The sequence below is a fragment of the Pararge aegeria genome, chromosome 4, assembly GCF_905163445.1.
Source record: "Pararge aegeria chromosome 4, ilParAegt1.1, whole genome shotgun sequence".
NCBI lineage: Eukaryota > Metazoa > Arthropoda > Insecta > Lepidoptera > Nymphalidae > Pararge > Pararge aegeria.
Genome location: NC_053183.1, coordinates 17,552,912 through 17,569,420, shown reverse-complemented (window position 1 = coordinate 17,569,420; position 16,509 = coordinate 17,552,912). Strand labels below are relative to the sequence as shown.

At 34.8% G+C, this 16,509-nt stretch overlaps 2 protein-coding genes across 5 annotated transcripts; both read left to right on the top strand.

Annotated features, from left to right (window-relative positions):
• The first annotated feature begins 210 nt into the window (after positions 1 to 210).
• LOC120637554 (exonuclease 3'-5' domain-containing protein 2) lies at positions 211 to 9,707 on the top strand. 3 transcript variants are annotated; one of them, XM_039909378.1, is made up of 11 exons: positions 211 to 427; positions 510 to 700; positions 1,466 to 1,622; positions 2,052 to 2,252; positions 3,336 to 3,583; positions 3,733 to 3,891; positions 5,629 to 5,831; positions 6,334 to 6,499; positions 7,558 to 7,719; positions 8,547 to 8,711; positions 9,491 to 9,707. In XM_039909378.1, exons 2-11 carry the CDS (start codon positions 519 to 521, stop codon positions 9,558 to 9,560), a joined length of 1,713 nt encoding a protein of 570 aa, XP_039765312.1. In that variant the 5' UTR covers positions 211 to 427; positions 510 to 518; the 3' UTR covers positions 9,561 to 9,707. The 3 variants fall into 3 exon arrangements, with proteins under 3 accessions (XP_039765312.1, XP_039765313.1, XP_039765315.1); XM_039909379.1 differs by having other exon boundaries at positions 211 to 431; XM_039909381.1 differs by having other exon boundaries at positions 211 to 440.
• Positions 9,708 to 10,620: 913 nt separating this feature from the next.
• On the top strand, positions 10,621 to 16,046 carry LOC120637802. 2 transcript variants are annotated; one of them, XM_039909822.1, is made up of 7 exons: positions 10,621 to 10,755; positions 11,846 to 12,012; positions 12,742 to 12,919; positions 13,181 to 13,332; positions 14,193 to 14,367; positions 14,971 to 15,095; positions 15,822 to 16,046. In XM_039909822.1, exons 1-7 carry the CDS (start codon positions 10,704 to 10,706, stop codon positions 15,957 to 15,959), a joined length of 987 nt encoding a protein of 328 aa, XP_039765756.1. In that variant the 5' UTR covers positions 10,621 to 10,703; the 3' UTR covers positions 15,960 to 16,046. The 2 variants fall into 2 exon arrangements, with proteins under 2 accessions (XP_039765756.1, XP_039765755.1); XM_039909821.1 differs by having other exon boundaries at positions 13,175 to 13,332.
• The last annotated feature ends 463 nt before the right edge of the window (positions 16,047 to 16,509 follow it).

Below are 16,509 nucleotides of genomic sequence, written 5' to 3'. Positions count from 1 at the left end.
CCTAAACTTCGAAGAACTTTCATAATTATTTTATCTTTTTATGCTGTCCATAGTTTCATAACCATAACTGTCCAACATTTCTAGATATATTATATGGCACGGCCTATACAACTATTGGCTTTGTATCTGATCGTTGTATACAGGGAAACAGCTGATAGAGAAACCCCAGAGTGAAAAACTGAAAATAACAGGTGTCAATGTCAATACTTCATTGATAGATGATTGTTTACCTAAAGTTTGGTATAATATGCAACTAATGCAAGAATACAAGGATAAAAACGGCTTAGTTGAATAGGAGTCTTACTTTTGTTAAAATAGTTCTGTTTTCTTTTGATTGTAAATAAAAGCATTTTTTGTATGTTACAAGCCCAGTGCGTGAAACTTTGTAAAGCCTCTATAACCTAGAGCTGTAAAACTTGGAACAACCGTACGTACGTTACGTACGTTAAAATAATTACTTATTTTATTATTTAATAAGTATTTAAAAGTAAAGAAAGCTTTTGTTTTAGTCACAAAAGATGAATATGTCCAAGTTAAAAATAAGTGTTACTTCAGCCGTGGCCCTCGGTTGTGCTGGTATAACATACGTGGTTCTGCAAAGGATTAAACCGAAGAATGCTGAAGACGCCTTGAATTATTTGTCAATTGAAATTATTGCATCAGAAGAGGCCTGTAGCCAAGCCATCATCAAATTAAGAAGGTAATATTATAAAAGGGTGGTTCTTGTCCCCCAGCAAGGAAAATTTTAAATGTATAATTTCTTTACTTTCTTTGTTCTTGTCTTTCTTAGGAGACTTTGGCAGTCGCGACATCCTGATTAGGGGTTTAATATAACTATCATACTCCTATCAGGTTAGGATTCTACGATCTTTGTCACATCATTACATACATGCAGTCAAGGGATAACTTGTAGAGGAGTAAAAACCAAAAAAATCTAGTGTACCTAAAAGTAAAGTTTTACAAAATATTAAATAGATATACTAGTAGAGAAGTCCTGAAGAATTGCTAAGAAAAACATGTAATTGTATGACTCAGACTCAGAGCTGTTTCGATAATTATGATGCAATAGTATTAGTATTTAAATATAAAAATAAACATTATTATAACTTATTTTAAATTTAATGTTGTTCAATTTTATATAAAAAAAAAACACACATGTTGAAAATTATATCCACCAATTATATACCCTGAAAATGTATATACTTAACATGTCAACCTGCTAAAGTGTGGGAACATGGAATAGGAGATGTTTACCCTTGTTTATTATTACACATAATATATTATTTGGTTATTATTTCCACTTGTGTTAAGTGCTAGGGATAATTGTCTCCTTGCCATGCTTGTTATGCTGAGGGCTTAAAATTAAGGGAAACTAGGGTTCTTCTTCTTCTTCTGCTTGCGGCTCAGGTTAACCTGGACCCTGGAGTCATGTCAAACTATAGGGTTACCTATTTAAAAATTTCAGGAAATGTAGTGGGCACCATGCTATAGGTTTTGACTGTGAATGGGTTACAGAACAAGGGAAGAGGCAGCCTATTGCCCTGCTGCAACTATCCACATATGACGGCTATTGTGTTCTGTTCAGATTGAATCTAATTAAATCAATACCTAAAACTTTGCAGGTAAGTTGATTTTAGGGTTATAATTTAAGACTTAAGTACTGATGAAACGATAAAATTACAAAAGAGCATTAAAATTAATTGCTCTTACAGGTTCAGTTAATAAAAGGTCATTAAATAGGACCAGACTCCGTCCAATATTCTTTAACTACTCTATATTATGTTTATTATATGTTTATAAATTTATACATATAATGAGGTGAAAGGATAATTCAAGCAAAGAAGATGTAATATTTAAGTTATTGAGAAAATAATAGGGCTAGCATGCGCTACGAGAAAGTCATGTATATCTATTGTCTTGTCCATCTCTATAGGAAAATACGAGTAACGAGTCGCGATAATTATCTACTGGAGATATCCATACAAAAAAATAACGCTGACGAAGCAATAACTAGCTATAGCTTTAAACATAATGTTTTATATCTCTTTCAGGACCTATTGGAGGACGAAAGTATATACAAAGTAGGGGTGGCACCAAAAGACGATGCGAGGTACTTGACGCAGGATTATGGAGTGTACATGAAAGGCACACTTGATATAAGGCATCTGGCACGTCTGTGTGGCTACGAAGATGGCGGGTTGGCTACACAGTCTAAATCCCTACTGGGCATTGTACTGGATAAAACTTGGAGGGTAAGTAAATTGTTGAAATGTAAAAAAAATATTTATTTCGCGTGAGCTGAGAAAACTGTTGTGTTCTAAAATTTTATGAGATCGCCGGTAGAAACAAAAAGGGGATACATTAGTATCGCATTATTAATTTGTTATTAAAATAAATAGTTTTATCATCAAGGACATTCATTTATAGCAATAAAATACTTTTTAATTTATTCCAATCGGACATTTAATACAGAGTATACATATAGAGTATACACTGGATATATTATTAGGGTTACGATAGCTCAGAAGCCGGAAAACTACGTAAACAGCGACAGGTAATGTTTTCGTTAGGTACCTAGCTTTTGGTTGATTCTTACCTCTATAGTTTTGTTTGTTGTGGGCTCTTCTTAGACTAGGGCGCGTTTGGAACCCTCGTACCTTTAGCGAACGAAGTTATCACCATCCAATTACAATTATGTAATCATATATGTATGAACGCCTGTGATAGGCCTACATGAATAGAGGAATTTCGAATCTCTTCAATTATAAACGGTGTGATCCACCTTCCTGGAACTTGTTCCATACAAATAAATCAATACTCCACGAGCGCTTATCTTCTGCAGTTCAAGAGCGAATTCTCAGTTTCTACGGTCACGTGTGCAGGCGTAATACCAAGGGACAGTATGTCAAGGGACAGTATGAGGTACCAGAGCACGCGGGTAGATCACGGATAAAAAGGACGGACCGCAATCGAGGCTCCTCTACATGAATGCGCACGAAAAGGAGAAGAACAGTTAGGGATTTTAAAGCGAGAGATTGATTAAAATTTTGAATTTACTAGTTTAGGTTTGTTTGCTGCTTATCAGTGGTTACCTATATGTCTTTTGCGTCAACTCATCGATAAATCGTATACACAAGTGGCGATATCTACTTGATAAGCGTCAAGTATCCTGAAGAGTTATCGAGAACACATAAGAGAATATAATAATAATTTTGCGGTCAGAGAAATTGTTTCAACCATCGAACCGCGAGGCCCTGTAAGGATCTGCATCCCTACGTGGTTGCGTTTTGCATCGTCTTTTGATTTTTTTTTTCTATTATTCACTCCTTCTTTAGATAAGGTGCAGTGATTGGGCTGCAGAGGAACTATCTGACAGGCAGGTGAAATACGCGGCAGCTGACGCCCACGTTGCCATAAAGATTTTCGTAAAACTCATCAATGACTATCACAAAGGAGGCATATTCCCGTGGTTCTGGAGTGGCCACGGAAACGGCTGTTGGAAAGACTTGATTGTTTGTAAGAGATACGTTGACGTGCCCTATAAAAGTAAGAGGAATGATAAGAATTCGGATAAGAGTCATAGGTAAGTTCTTTTTTTTTATGTTTATAGACGAGAGTGTGGTAAGTGAGTATGCAGCCTACAAAATGGACCAGCCGAAAACACTTTATGGTATAAAAAATAACTGTGATCCCAATTTTGAAGCCCTCGCTAATAGTAAATATTTTTTTTAGGATTAAAGAGAAGGAGGCAAAAAATGGCAAAGAAATCAAAGAATTGGATCAGAAGAGATATCCGCATGCGACGCGATCCAAGCCTCTGTACCACAATTGCTTCTTAGAAGCACCCGATGGAGAGCTATTGTGCACCTGCGATAACCAGAAAGCCATGTGGTATTTTATTTCATTTATTTGGAACAGAAAACAAGTTTTTAGTTTCCCTGGGCTATTTTGGCCTCGGCTGTCAATCTCCGTAAATTTTGGTGAATTCCATGATACATAATGAAAATTAAGCTTTATTTGCTATACCTAATCAAAAGTAGGATAATCTGTACTGTGTAATTTATACTTTCTTTAATCCTCGATGATGTGTTCGAACACATCATCGAGGATTAAAGAAAGTATAAATATAGTACATCACACACACACACACACATCTTCGGCTATGTACTTTCCACGCACGTTTCGCTCCGACACCTGTTCATCCTCAGATGACTGACTTTACAATGAATAACAGCAACAAAAACCGCTAAAATAATAATATATTTTCTATCTATAAGTATCTTTATGTAAAAATAAAAAAGATAATTTTATTTATATTCTAAGTGAAATTGGTATTTTTGTTAAATAAATAAAACTTTAAAATCTAGCGATGCGACATACAGGCGAAACGCGGAAATCAAAATTATGACGTCACGAAAGTCTCTTTGTAGGTATATTAAATATTTTGTGATTTCAAACTAACAGTTGCTAAGTTTTTTTGTTATCTTCTACAATCTTTAGCTATTGAACAAGGATTTACTATAGTCGTAAAAATGTAATAGGCCCGTTTTGACATTTGTCATCGCGACGTAACTAGTTATGGAACCATAAGACTCGGGACTCGATACTCACGATAAATCAATTCAAGTTTGTATCAGTACTTGATTGATATTATTATGTACTGTAAAGTGTTCGTTCGTTCAAAGTATTCCTTTAACTTCACAACCAATACGCGTGACTGGCTGTTGATTATACGTCCACTTTTCAACATGTTGAAACAGAGTTAGTACTATATAACAACAAACACAAAAATCGAGTCAAATCACTATGTTTAAATTAATGTCCAAAATAGAAGAGCCATAGTTAACGTAATAGTAAACAATATATATATCAAACTTAAACGAGCGCACAGTCAACTTTACAAGATGAGGAACGAAAAACTGCGCAGTGCGCGCGGGGACGCTTCAGTCATGTGCCGTTTGGTCAGATACATCAACCCAGACTCATTATTTAGAACCCATTTTGAGAACCAAGCTCATTCTTTGCAGTAAAGATTACTACACAATATTTAATTTCGATATTCAGTAAAAAAATGGTTACAGCTCTAGTATAAAAAAAAAGACTAAGAACGTAACTGTTTTCGGAACGTTTCGCAACAATTATAAATTGCATGCTACGATAAAGTAAGCGCAAAAAGAATCCTCGCGATATATTCTTTCATATTATTTAAGGTCCCAAAAAAATTTACGTATTTTTTAAAACACTGTATGTAATTGATTTTTATTTTATTGTTTCTTTCAGTTTCATTCCAAGTTACATTCTATGGTCTTGCACAAATGTCAAAACGGGCCTATTATATTTTTACGACTATAGAACTCTTTACCTATGACGCCACGAGTACGGCCACGACATCCGGCGAGCGTTATTGCGGGAAATATTTTTTTAAAATATAATTTGCAATTTATATCAACAAAACCTTTTATATTTTGCAAAAATAGGATATTTATTGAATATAGAAGATACTTCCGAACATCATAGGGCAGGTTTTCAAACTAAGTCGTCATGCATATTATCAAGCATTCAAGATTGTCCGACTGTGCGTGAGCTTAATTAGTTATGGTATAACGATGTGCTCTTTCGTAACTATAGGTACGTAGAAAAGGAACTAGCGGATGTGGTAAGCAAAGAGCCTCTGAAAGTCCGTCTGCGGTTCGAACCAGCAGGCAGGTATGTGGGCGACGTCGGTCGATACTACCAGCTGACGAAAGAAAACAAGTGCGTCGTCTGCGGCGGCCAGGACTCTTATATACGCAAGAACGTCGTGCCCAGAGAGTACAGGAAGTACTTCCCAGGTTAGTTTATTACCTAGTAGCTGCTCTTCGTCATGGTAATATTATGTGTACACAGTATTTTTCCAATTCATATTTTTCCATTATTCCAACTTCATACGAAGCGCGAGCTATGCCTACGCGCCTCAAACTCGGCATGCAGACATACACACGGTGTTTTGTTTTTATAACAAGGAAAAATAAGGTCAAGTACATAGTTAATAAAATAAGGATTGTTTATTATAATTATTTATGTATATCATTCATAAAAATATTTATCAGTCATCTTAGTACCCATAACACAAGCTACGCTTCATTTGGGGCTGGATGGCGATGTTTGTATTGTCGTAGTATATTTATTTATGTTTTACTATTAACATACATTTTGCCTTATTTACTTGGGTCTGCTGGATCTAAGGTGTCACACCTACGCCTTAGGTTGATGAACACATTGCGACACACCTGTAGAACTTGTTCCTTGTATAGTTACTAAGTATTAAAAAAACACTATTTTTATTTGTCCCAGAAATAATGAAGGAGCATTCGTCCCACGACGTGGTTCTCTTATGTGCGTCTTGCCACCAGCTGTCGAACATGCTCGACCGCACGCTCCGCGAGCGGCTTGCCGAGCTTTGCGACGCTCCGCTCAGCTCGCACGGCCACAGCCGGCTCACAGAGGATGCAGTTTGCAAGTGCGTACCAAAAACGAGTCAAGGAAGACACGTTCGGCTTAGAGAGTCGAATTAAAGATCACAATAGCTCGTAACAACAAAGGCATTACGTAAAACAAACTGATTAATTAAATGTAGTTCTAACATTTTTAGAACATTCCTCATATATTCAAAAAGAGTTTTTTCTCAAACATGCTTGGGAATTTGTGTAATATTTGACAATCTTCTTTGAGATAAATCGAAATTGCTGTACTGGCCAAATATATACGAGCAGCGGCCGGCAAAAGTTGTAAGAAAATTCATATCTGTCTTGGTTTAGCGGCAAAATAAATTTCATAGTAAACTCATATCTGTCGTGTAATTTAAAAATAGAACGATCTTTTACTCCAAAACATGGCAGCCAATAACTTATCGAACGTTTATTTCAATTTCGAACTGACCTGCTAATAAGAAGCGGTGTATTGAAAAAAAAAACACTAAAATCTGGTAAAAATTATTAATATTAGTTGCTCGTCATTGATTGATTTTTAAAAATTATTGTATTTGATACACACATACGCAGTAATTAACTATTAATCCATTATTTCTCATAAATAAACCCTTAACTAGTTTTCGGGTTTATTTATACGAGACTACTAGTTGGTAGTAGTCTTTTAAATTCAAATTCAAATTCAAAATTCATTTATTTCAAGTAGGCCTAATACAAGCACTTTTGAAAAGTCTGTCCGTGTGTAGTGACTCTACCACCGGTTCGGAAGGCAGATTCTACCGAGAAGAAGCCGGCAAGAAACTCAGCAGTTGCTCTTTTCCAACATCAAAAATTTACATTTTATATTTTAACATTAATTTTCACATTTAGACGGCTTGTGACGCCATTGCAGTCACGTGACTCTAAGGGAACATTTTCGCGCCATATTTATTTATTTAAATTTATTTAATCAATTTCTTTTAAAATACTGCAAACTATGACTCATAAGATAGCTTTAAAATAGCATTATGGTTAATTTAAGACATCAGCAATTTTTAAAGCTGTCAAATACCATATTCTGCTTTTATAATTTTTTCTTTTTTTTCTAAAGAAAAATCCGTTCGGCCGCCCGAGCCCTACTGTACCAGTCACGCAAACACGTGCTTCCCGAGGCGAGGCGCAAAGAGCTGGAGGCCGTCATACTACAGCATTACTTGCAACACGAAACTGTTACTGAGGAACTGCTGAAGGAGGCCGCTGAGATACAAGTCGTGTTAGTAATTTCTTTTTCCAGTTTCCACTCTCACTTTGCATTGCATTCTCGGAAAACGAAAATAATAATTTAATTTGACAGTTAACAATGACATTACATTTAGGGTCGTCAGACGATCGTTTGTACATTTCAGCTAATCACATAAGCTACCATAGAGTATAACAATATATATACATGTTTGTCAAATTGTCTTCGCTCTGAAATTCGACATTCTAAATCTCTACCTATCTCCAAAAGCCGTTTGTAAAATATTGTGTTTCTTTTTGTAACTATGAGAATTATAAGTACAATATATTAGCTATATATATTAAACTCTTATATGTTAAACTAGCGGTCCCCGGTGACTTCGTCCGCGTATGAGTCAACCTTAAAAAATAGACATATTCTGTCGCGGACTTGTTTTTTGACTTTAAAAGAGCAGGAATTCCGAAACGCACGCATCCGAAGCTCTCAAAAAGAATATTTTATTCCGTCTTTGCAACATTTTTTATGATGATCCGCTCCTATTGGCCGTAGCTAGATGTTTATTTGACTATTGCCTTATTGCCTTCCTCGATAAATGAATTATACGCAAAAAGATTTTTCCAATTCGAACTAGTAGTGGCTGAGATCAGCGGGTTCAACCAAAAAAACTCTTCATCTTGATAATATTAGTATAGAAATATAGATTGACTTATTATGCGCGTCCCTCACAACACCAACTACAACAGATCTACCAACTACGACATTACAACGCTTTTTCGTTACGTGACAGTTCCTAACAATGTAGTTTAAAGTAAGCTGTATTCAGAACTTCATTCCAAAATAATCTTGGTATTTCTTCGAAGATTCGAGAACGAAGACTACGAGTCGCATGGACACAAGGTCATGGAGTATTTTATGAAAAACGAAGGCGTGCTTCGTCTGGAGGAACTGTGGAGGGAGCACTTCTTGAAGTCTATGCAGCCCCAGTACATGCCTGAACTGTGGTCTCTGAAGCATAACGAAGAAAGGTATGTATGGTTAACTACGTCGTTGGTTTGGACTTTTTTATAGTGATTTTAATTTTTTTTAATGCTCTCCTAGCAGATAGCCCACCTGATGATATGTGGAATACATGGTATGGCAACACTCCGCAGGGCATGCAAGGAACACGTCCTGCAAATTTTAACATGTTTCCATCAAACTGAAGCGTAGCTGTAAGGCTTAACACCTGTGCCTGTAATTAAACCGGAAACCCCGTTCTTCAGACCGGAACACAGCATTGTAACAATGCTGCTTAGCGGCAGAAATAAGCATGGTGGCAGTTCTTCCCCGGACGAGCTCTGATTGGTGGCTAGGATGTCTGTGTACGGATAACAGGATCCCTGGTTTAGATTTCCGCGTCTGTCTGATGTGATCAGAATATTTTAGTATGAAGCCTGTGTTACCCACAGTCGCCGCCGTCATGGACGCAGTCACTTAATGCTATTTTGCCAAATAGCGGTCACATATGGAAGCTGAATAAATAATAATAATTAATGATATTGATGCCAGTACTGATGAATAAATCAGTAGCTGACATCAATATCATTAATTATTACGACGTAATTAAGACAAAATCTTGTAAGTATCAGAAATCAAAGAGGAAGCTATAAGTTTTAATTTTTTTTTTTTATACATGTCATACACAGAATAATGTGTCAAAGAAAAGTTTAAAACGATCTTGCATCCAGAAGTTCAATGACATACCCACTTACAGTTATTAAACAAAGAGTGCAACAGTAATCCCTTATAATGCTTTTATTTTCAGGTTAACTGTGCGTCTAAAAGAAGGACGGCTTTCTGATGAGGACCAGAGACTGCTGGGTCTTTCCGTGTAACTTTTTAAGCGTTTGAGAGAGAGCATTAAAAGCTTGTAGTATTTACTGTTCAAAATGAATAATAGTACAACATTTGTGCCGCCATTAAACACCAATATTTCAATGATGTTTTAAACTTTTAAATATGATATTTTTTATATACTTTTATTAAATAAATTTTATATTTACACAAGAAATAGTTTGGCTTTTATTTCATATAACTGGTCTACACCTACATTTACGTTTGATTTAAAGTCTCGTAGAATTAGGTAATGACAGAAAAGTTATAACTGACCGTTAGTTTTGGAGAGAAAGATTGTCAAATAAATATCTATTGGAAATATCTTCACTTTTATTACAGAAAGTAGGGATTTTAGTTTTATTATTTCTACAACAAAATTACCACAATGGAAAAGAAACGGCAATTTTCCAGGGTTGTATTTATAAAAAAACTTTGGCATTAAAATATGGTCTATATATTTGGTTTTATTTATTACATGGTCTTATAATTAATAATATAAATATTGCCATCCGTTAGGCTTGCAAAAAAATGAAAATGGATAAATAAATAAATTCGTTGCTACTATAATAGTATCATTAACTGATCCATGATGGAACTATTGTTGTTTTTTTAATAATTTATCCAAAAGGAATCTGAAAATTAAATTAGTATCTTTTATCCCTTATATAAGGGTAGTTTCGAACAAAACTAAAAGAATAGCTAAAAATTTAAATTGGTCACTTTGTATGGAAATTACCACGTTGGTTTAGTTGTCATGGATTTCTTGTACAGTTTCAGGTAAGTCTTGCTTGATAATCATTGTTTTAGGATCATGCAAAGTAACGCCTGCTTCTGTTTATGACTTTTGTACAATGAGTAATATATATGCGATTTTGTAACATATTATATGAGATTTTTACGTAAAAATATGAGAATACAAACACTTGATCGTAAAGGTACCCAAAAAACTAGAAGACAGTGCTATAATCGAAATATGATGCTGTCATTGTCAAGTGGAAACTGTCAATTCAACGGTTGATATTTAATTCAAAAAACATTCAAATAAAAGTTGTTGTTGAAACTTTTATTTGTAAATAATTGTAACAACTTGAAGAAGTGCTTTTTAATTTTGAAGAATACTCGAGCATTTTGATGCTAATAAAATGCCACACTTAAAGAAACAGTTAAAAATCACAAAGCTTTTTCGAAAAGGCGGTAAGTATTATTGGCGGAGGTCCCTAATACATTCGTGGTTTACTGCGACTTAACTTTTAGTGTGAAGTAGGTTTAAGAAAAAAACGTTTAGCCCTTGACCATTATGAATGAATGAATACACTTTTATTGTACACCACATAAACATAGTAAAATGATAAGTAAAAATTTTACAAAAAGTATACATTTTGGTGGCCTTATCGCTATATAGCGAACTCTTCCAGGCAACCAAAAGAGTTAAAAACAGCAAAAGAAGAGAGGTAGGTGGTGCATTTAAATAAACATGCATATATACCTATCTATACAAATATAATAAACTTACAATAAAATATATAGATAGTGATAATAATTAATATATACCTACATAATTAATATCTATAATAAATAAATATATATCTATAATAACATAATTAATATCTATAATAAATAAAACAGAAGGGAACAGGCATGTTAAAGATCCGCAGATTCAGACAAAAAATGACCTTTGAAAAGATGATCTCCATTATCTAACCTGGTGGTAAGTGATGAAGCTGTCTAAGATGGTAGCATTCTGTCGACCTATTGGTGTAGTGGGCAGTGACCCTGGTTTCTGAATCCAAGGCTGTGGATTTGATTCACACTGGGAAATGTTTCTGTGATGAACATGAATGTTTTCAGTGTCTGGGTGTTTATCTTTATTCTATAAGTATTTGTGTATATTATTCATCAGTCATCTTAGTACCCATAACACAAGCTACGCTTACTTTGGGGCTAGGTGGTGATGTGTGTATTGTTGTAGTGTATTTATTTATTTAACCTCTAATAGATTTCTACAAAGCATAATTACGGAATGCAAAGGAGCTAAGCGGCACAGCTTTTTCAGTAGGATGGTAACTAGCCACTGAAGCCTACACCCAGACAAATTTTTCATTTTTTTGTGTATATGATTTTATTATTTTTCTTTTGTTCTAATTATAATTTTTTTTTACACTGAAAGTAATGAGAGAGGTTTATATTAGTCAAGACAGATAATATATACTACACATCATTGCTTATTGCAATTAAATAGACTGTTATAAGTTTTGTAATAATAGCAGTTTCCATGCATTTGTAGCTACTAATAAACATCCAGAAGGCTGTGATGAGTTGCAAGAAGAAGTACAGAAATTAGAGCAAAAGCTGCAGGAGAAGCAGAATGAACTCTTCCAAATTCAAAGGAACAACTGTAGAAAAAAAGCATCTTTTCCAAAAAGCAAAGAGACACCTTTTGTTAAACCACAGGTTTGTTTAATGTTTGTACACCTTTGATAACTTTTGTCTGTATCAAAAAAATTTGTGTGTTGAAAAAAACATGAACTAATAAGTAAAATAACTAATAAGAATATCCTTGTCTATTTAAAATTTTTATTTTATTTAAATTAGAGATACCAATCAAACAAACTTTTGATGACCAAAATTCATATTTCACTTATAACAGTTTACACATTTTACAGTTAGATGTGATGGTGATAAAGTACATTTGTAAACTATTGTATATATACACTATTAGCTGTACATGTAGCTGCAATCTGTATATCATATATTTACTTATGTAGTTATTAAAATATTTTTTTAATATTGGGATGTAACAATATTCTGTATACCTCCAGGATGCCTAAATATAGGTAACATAAACTCAAAAGGCCACCTTTGTTACACAAATTTAGATGAGTTGTACCTTTGTTCTCTTTTATTTATTTCTGTTTTGTTCTTGTGTGCAATAAAGTATTTTTGATTGATTTATTGATAAACTAAACAAAATATTATTAAGGTCATTTTTCCAGTATAAAAAAAAGGCCCTATGTTTAGCTCCAGGATGCAATGCTCCATATGCCAAATTTCACTAAGATAGGTGAAGGGGAGCTGAGAAAATAGGTAAAAAGCAAACAAAAACTTTCTTTCATATTTATAATATTAGCATGGATAACAACTCTTTGTCAAACTATGCTTAGTTAATTTTTTTTTTAATAGAAAATAGTTCTAACATCTTCAGTAGAGACATTAAAGAGAAATCTGGAGCTAATGTCCATGCTGACAGGAGTGGAGGTGCAATCATATGTGGCAGACGACCACTGCTGTGTGGTGTTCCACATGCAACACGAAGCAAGCTCCATTGTCAAACATGGACTGAGAATTGATATGCATTCTGGTAAGTTTTAGCCGTCTCTGAACCGGTCAAAAACGTATCTAACGCATTTTAAAATACATACCTATAGACAGTTACCTATACTCTGTTTTCTAATATCTTATTTTGAAAACCATCTTTTTGTTACTTTTTCCTTAAGTATATTTAAAAACATACTATTATTATAATATTTTAACTATTGCTTTTCCTTGTAAATGCTGTGAATACAATATTTTAAAATCGCAAGACTTGCTAGATAATTTATTGTTTTTTTTTCAGATGGTAATGAAATATCAAAATCAACAATGCCACTCGGTTTCAATTTGAAGGCAGTTGTAGAAGAGTTTGATAAGATCACAAGGCCAAGGTGTCTGGGCGCTATAAGGAGGGCTCTTGTGGCGTACTATGATAGACTGCAGCAATATGAAGCTTTGAAGGTACATTAAGTAATTACAGTGCTGAGGGAGAATAACGGCTACAAAAGAGCACCACACACTGAATCGTCATCATCGTCTCACTCGACATACGCGAGACAGATTTATAGCATAGATCTATGCTATATGCTATGCAAGCCGGTGCAATGGTTTTGTGTGCAAGGCCTGTAAAGTCTATTATCACAAGTGATAACAACTGTGACTGACAGCTTAAAGTGCACAGGGGGTTGAAACATCTAACTTTTAAACCTCAGGCTGGTACTGAAAATTGTTTAAGAGTAAATAACTTACAGACCCACTATACCTGATAATTTTTGGCTTAACCCAGGATTCAAACCCAGTCTTGTGATCTGTGCTTGAACAGCCTTCTGAACCAATGAAGCAATGGACTAAATAAACATACCAAAAATATATAATTACTATGAGAAAATGGTAGATGTGGTGTTAAATACTCAAAATTCAAAATTCGTTTATTTCAAGTAAGCCTACACACATTTTGCAACGGCACGTCAGTCTGTTTGCAGTGACTCTACCATTGGTTCAGAAGGCAGATCCTACTGAGTAGAACTGGCAAGAAACTCAGCAGTTCGCTCTTTTCCAAAATCATCTAATAATTTAAAAATCTTTAGAATTTTTTTTATTGTGAGAGATGAGAGTGGAGTAGCCTGCTTCCAAGCAACCTTGTAGTTAAGGAATTCATGTATCTTGTAGTAACCATGATTGATTCAATGTGTTTTAACATATTTTTTAAACTTATGTAAAGGTTGATCTAATATTACCCTTGGTATGTTATAAAAGCAGGCTGTACTCTGGATCTTTAGAAATTATGCACTTTTCAAAGGAATACCTTTATTCTCTTACAGGAACTAGTGAGAACAGAAGCAGACCTGTTTAAATTGCTTGACGGCTCCCATATAGAGATATCATTCTCTGCACAAAGCCATGAGGAGGAAGAAGATGAACATATCCAAGTCACTCTGATGTTGGACTACAGAGTTTATGACATTAGGCCCAAGACATACTGCTTCAAGGAAAATGGTAATCAGACTTTGAATAAACTGGCTGGATTTAAATTTTATTTTCATAGTCATATTTGACAGACCAAGAAAATGAGCCACCTGCACTTGTATGGGCAGGAGGATAAAAATTAATCTTCTCCTGCAGCTTTATCAACTCACAAAGCACTGGTGCACAAGGGGAAATAATATCCAAATAATATATGTGTAGTAATGACCGGAGTAAACTTTTCCTTTTCCATGTTTCCTTAGCAGTTGGACACGTTAATTATATCCCCTATTAGGGGATAAAATTTTTGCCTCCTGCATTTTTGCTCCTGATGGTAAATTAAAAATAGCTCTTATTAAACGAGCAACACTTCATAGAGCAAAGAACACATCCTACAACATGCCGCCCTGTGGCCTACGTGTTAAGCCGCATTTGCCTGTAATCACACTCTTTGGACCGGAACACAGCAATGCTGTAAGTAGGAACACATTTATGCCCTGTCAAGCTTTGTCAGACAAGGTCTACTAATAATTTTAACCAAAGTTGCACATCCATCCAGATTAAAGTTAATTTATTTGCTTTCAAAACTATTCTAAACAATTTGATTTTATACTAATAAGGCATTTCTATTGTTAGAACTTCCAGAGGGGGTATCCGAGGTATTGAGACAACAATGTTCAGTATTCAAGATGAAACCACTACGCAAGGCTTTTAAAGAGGCCTTTATGAATGATGTTGGTCCATACAGACTTGTTCGCCAAGTAAGTTCACTATATCAAATATAAAAATTAAAAAACCCAGTTATTAAAACCATAACTCGCCATTTTATGTTGAAGGCTATCATAGATATGAAATTTGTCATCATATTCTACTAGTTACCCATATTGAGGGAGTTGTGAAAAAATATGTTATCCGCCATTCGTAGAAGCGGCCATTTTGGAACAATTTACATAAAACATAGCTAAGAACAAAAGTAGGAAAAGAAAAGCGGTGACAACTGTATTCTAATCTGCGATCACCACATGATATTTATGCATTATTTGCAATTTAATTAAAAAAAAATTATCTACCGCGCTGTGACTCGTAACTAACTCGACCAAAACAAATTAATAATAAATAAATATACTACGACTCTCTAATCTAGTCCAAAAGTAAGATTTGCTTGTGTTATGGGTACTAAGATGACTGATGAATAATTCTATTAATAATACACATAGTGGTAGTCACTACACACAGACAGACTTGACGTTTCAAAAGTGCTTATATTAGGCCTACTTGAAATAAATGAATTTTGAATTTTGAAATATAAAATACAGATGAAAACGAAGACATTGAAAAACGTTCATGCTTATCACACAAACATTTCCAGTTGTGGGAATCGAACCCACGACCTTTGAAAGCAGAGTCGCTGCCCACTGCGCCAATCGGCCGTCAAATTTAGTATAATGAATTTGGTATAGTTAAAAAGTATCCTATTATGATTCCAGTTTGGTTTGCGACGCGAGGAGCAGCAGCAAAAGCGTCCGAAGCGGTTCCGACCCAACAAGAATAACTACAACAATGATGACACCTTCCTCCCAGAGGACTGCACGGATCAAAGCTATGCTGAACATTATAGTGAATGATAATTACCATCATTATAAACCCATTACTCGTTAAAGTAAATGGCTGAGGTCCACTACTCTGGTCAAGTGTGGATTGGTGCGAAAACACCTTTGTTTGTTTATACTCTTAACCAGCAGGGCTAGTATGGGCAGGAGACAATTATCTCCCCGGGGAAAGGATAACAATTTTTTTTCTCCCACAGCTTTATCGACTCTCAATGCAGGCAGCGACCCTGCCTTCTGAGCTAAGGCCGTGGATTCGATTGCCACACTGGGAATCGAATAGACAATGTTTGTGTGATGAACATGAATGTTTTTCAGTGTCTGGGTGTTTATCTATATATTATAAGTATTTATGTATATTATTCATATAATTATTCATCAGTCATCTTAGTACCCAAAACACAAGCTATGCTTACTTTGGGGTTAGATGTGTATTTTCGTAGTATATTTATTTATTTATAAACCCAATGCACTGGCGCACAAGTGAAAATAATATCCATTTAATATATTTGTATATATTTGTGTATTTAATAATAAACGGTTAAACTTCTCCTATTCCCTGCTCCCA

Coding starts and splice junctions, on each gene's coding strand:
- LOC120637554 (XM_039909378.1), top strand. CDS start 519: ATGAATATGTCCAAGTTAAAAATAAGTGTTACTTCAGCCGTGGCCCTC. Junction 3,584..3,732: donor AATTCGGATAAGAGTCATAG/GTAAGTTCTTTT, acceptor TATTTTTTTTAG/GATTAAAGAGAAGGAGGCAA. Junction 3,892..5,628: donor GATAACCAGAAAGCCATGTG/GTATTTTATTTC, acceptor TCGTAACTATAG/GTACGTAGAAAAGGAACTAG.
- LOC120637802 (XM_039909821.1), top strand. CDS start 10,704: ATGCCACACTTAAAGAAACAGTTAAAAATCACAAAGCTTTTTCGAAAA. Junction 12,920..13,174: donor GAGAATTGATATGCATTCTG/GTAAGTTTTAGC, acceptor TTTTTTTTTCAG/ATGGTAATGAAATATCAAAA. Junction 15,096..15,821: donor CATACAGACTTGTTCGCCAA/GTAAGTTCACTA, acceptor TTATGATTCCAG/TTTGGTTTGCGACGCGAGGA.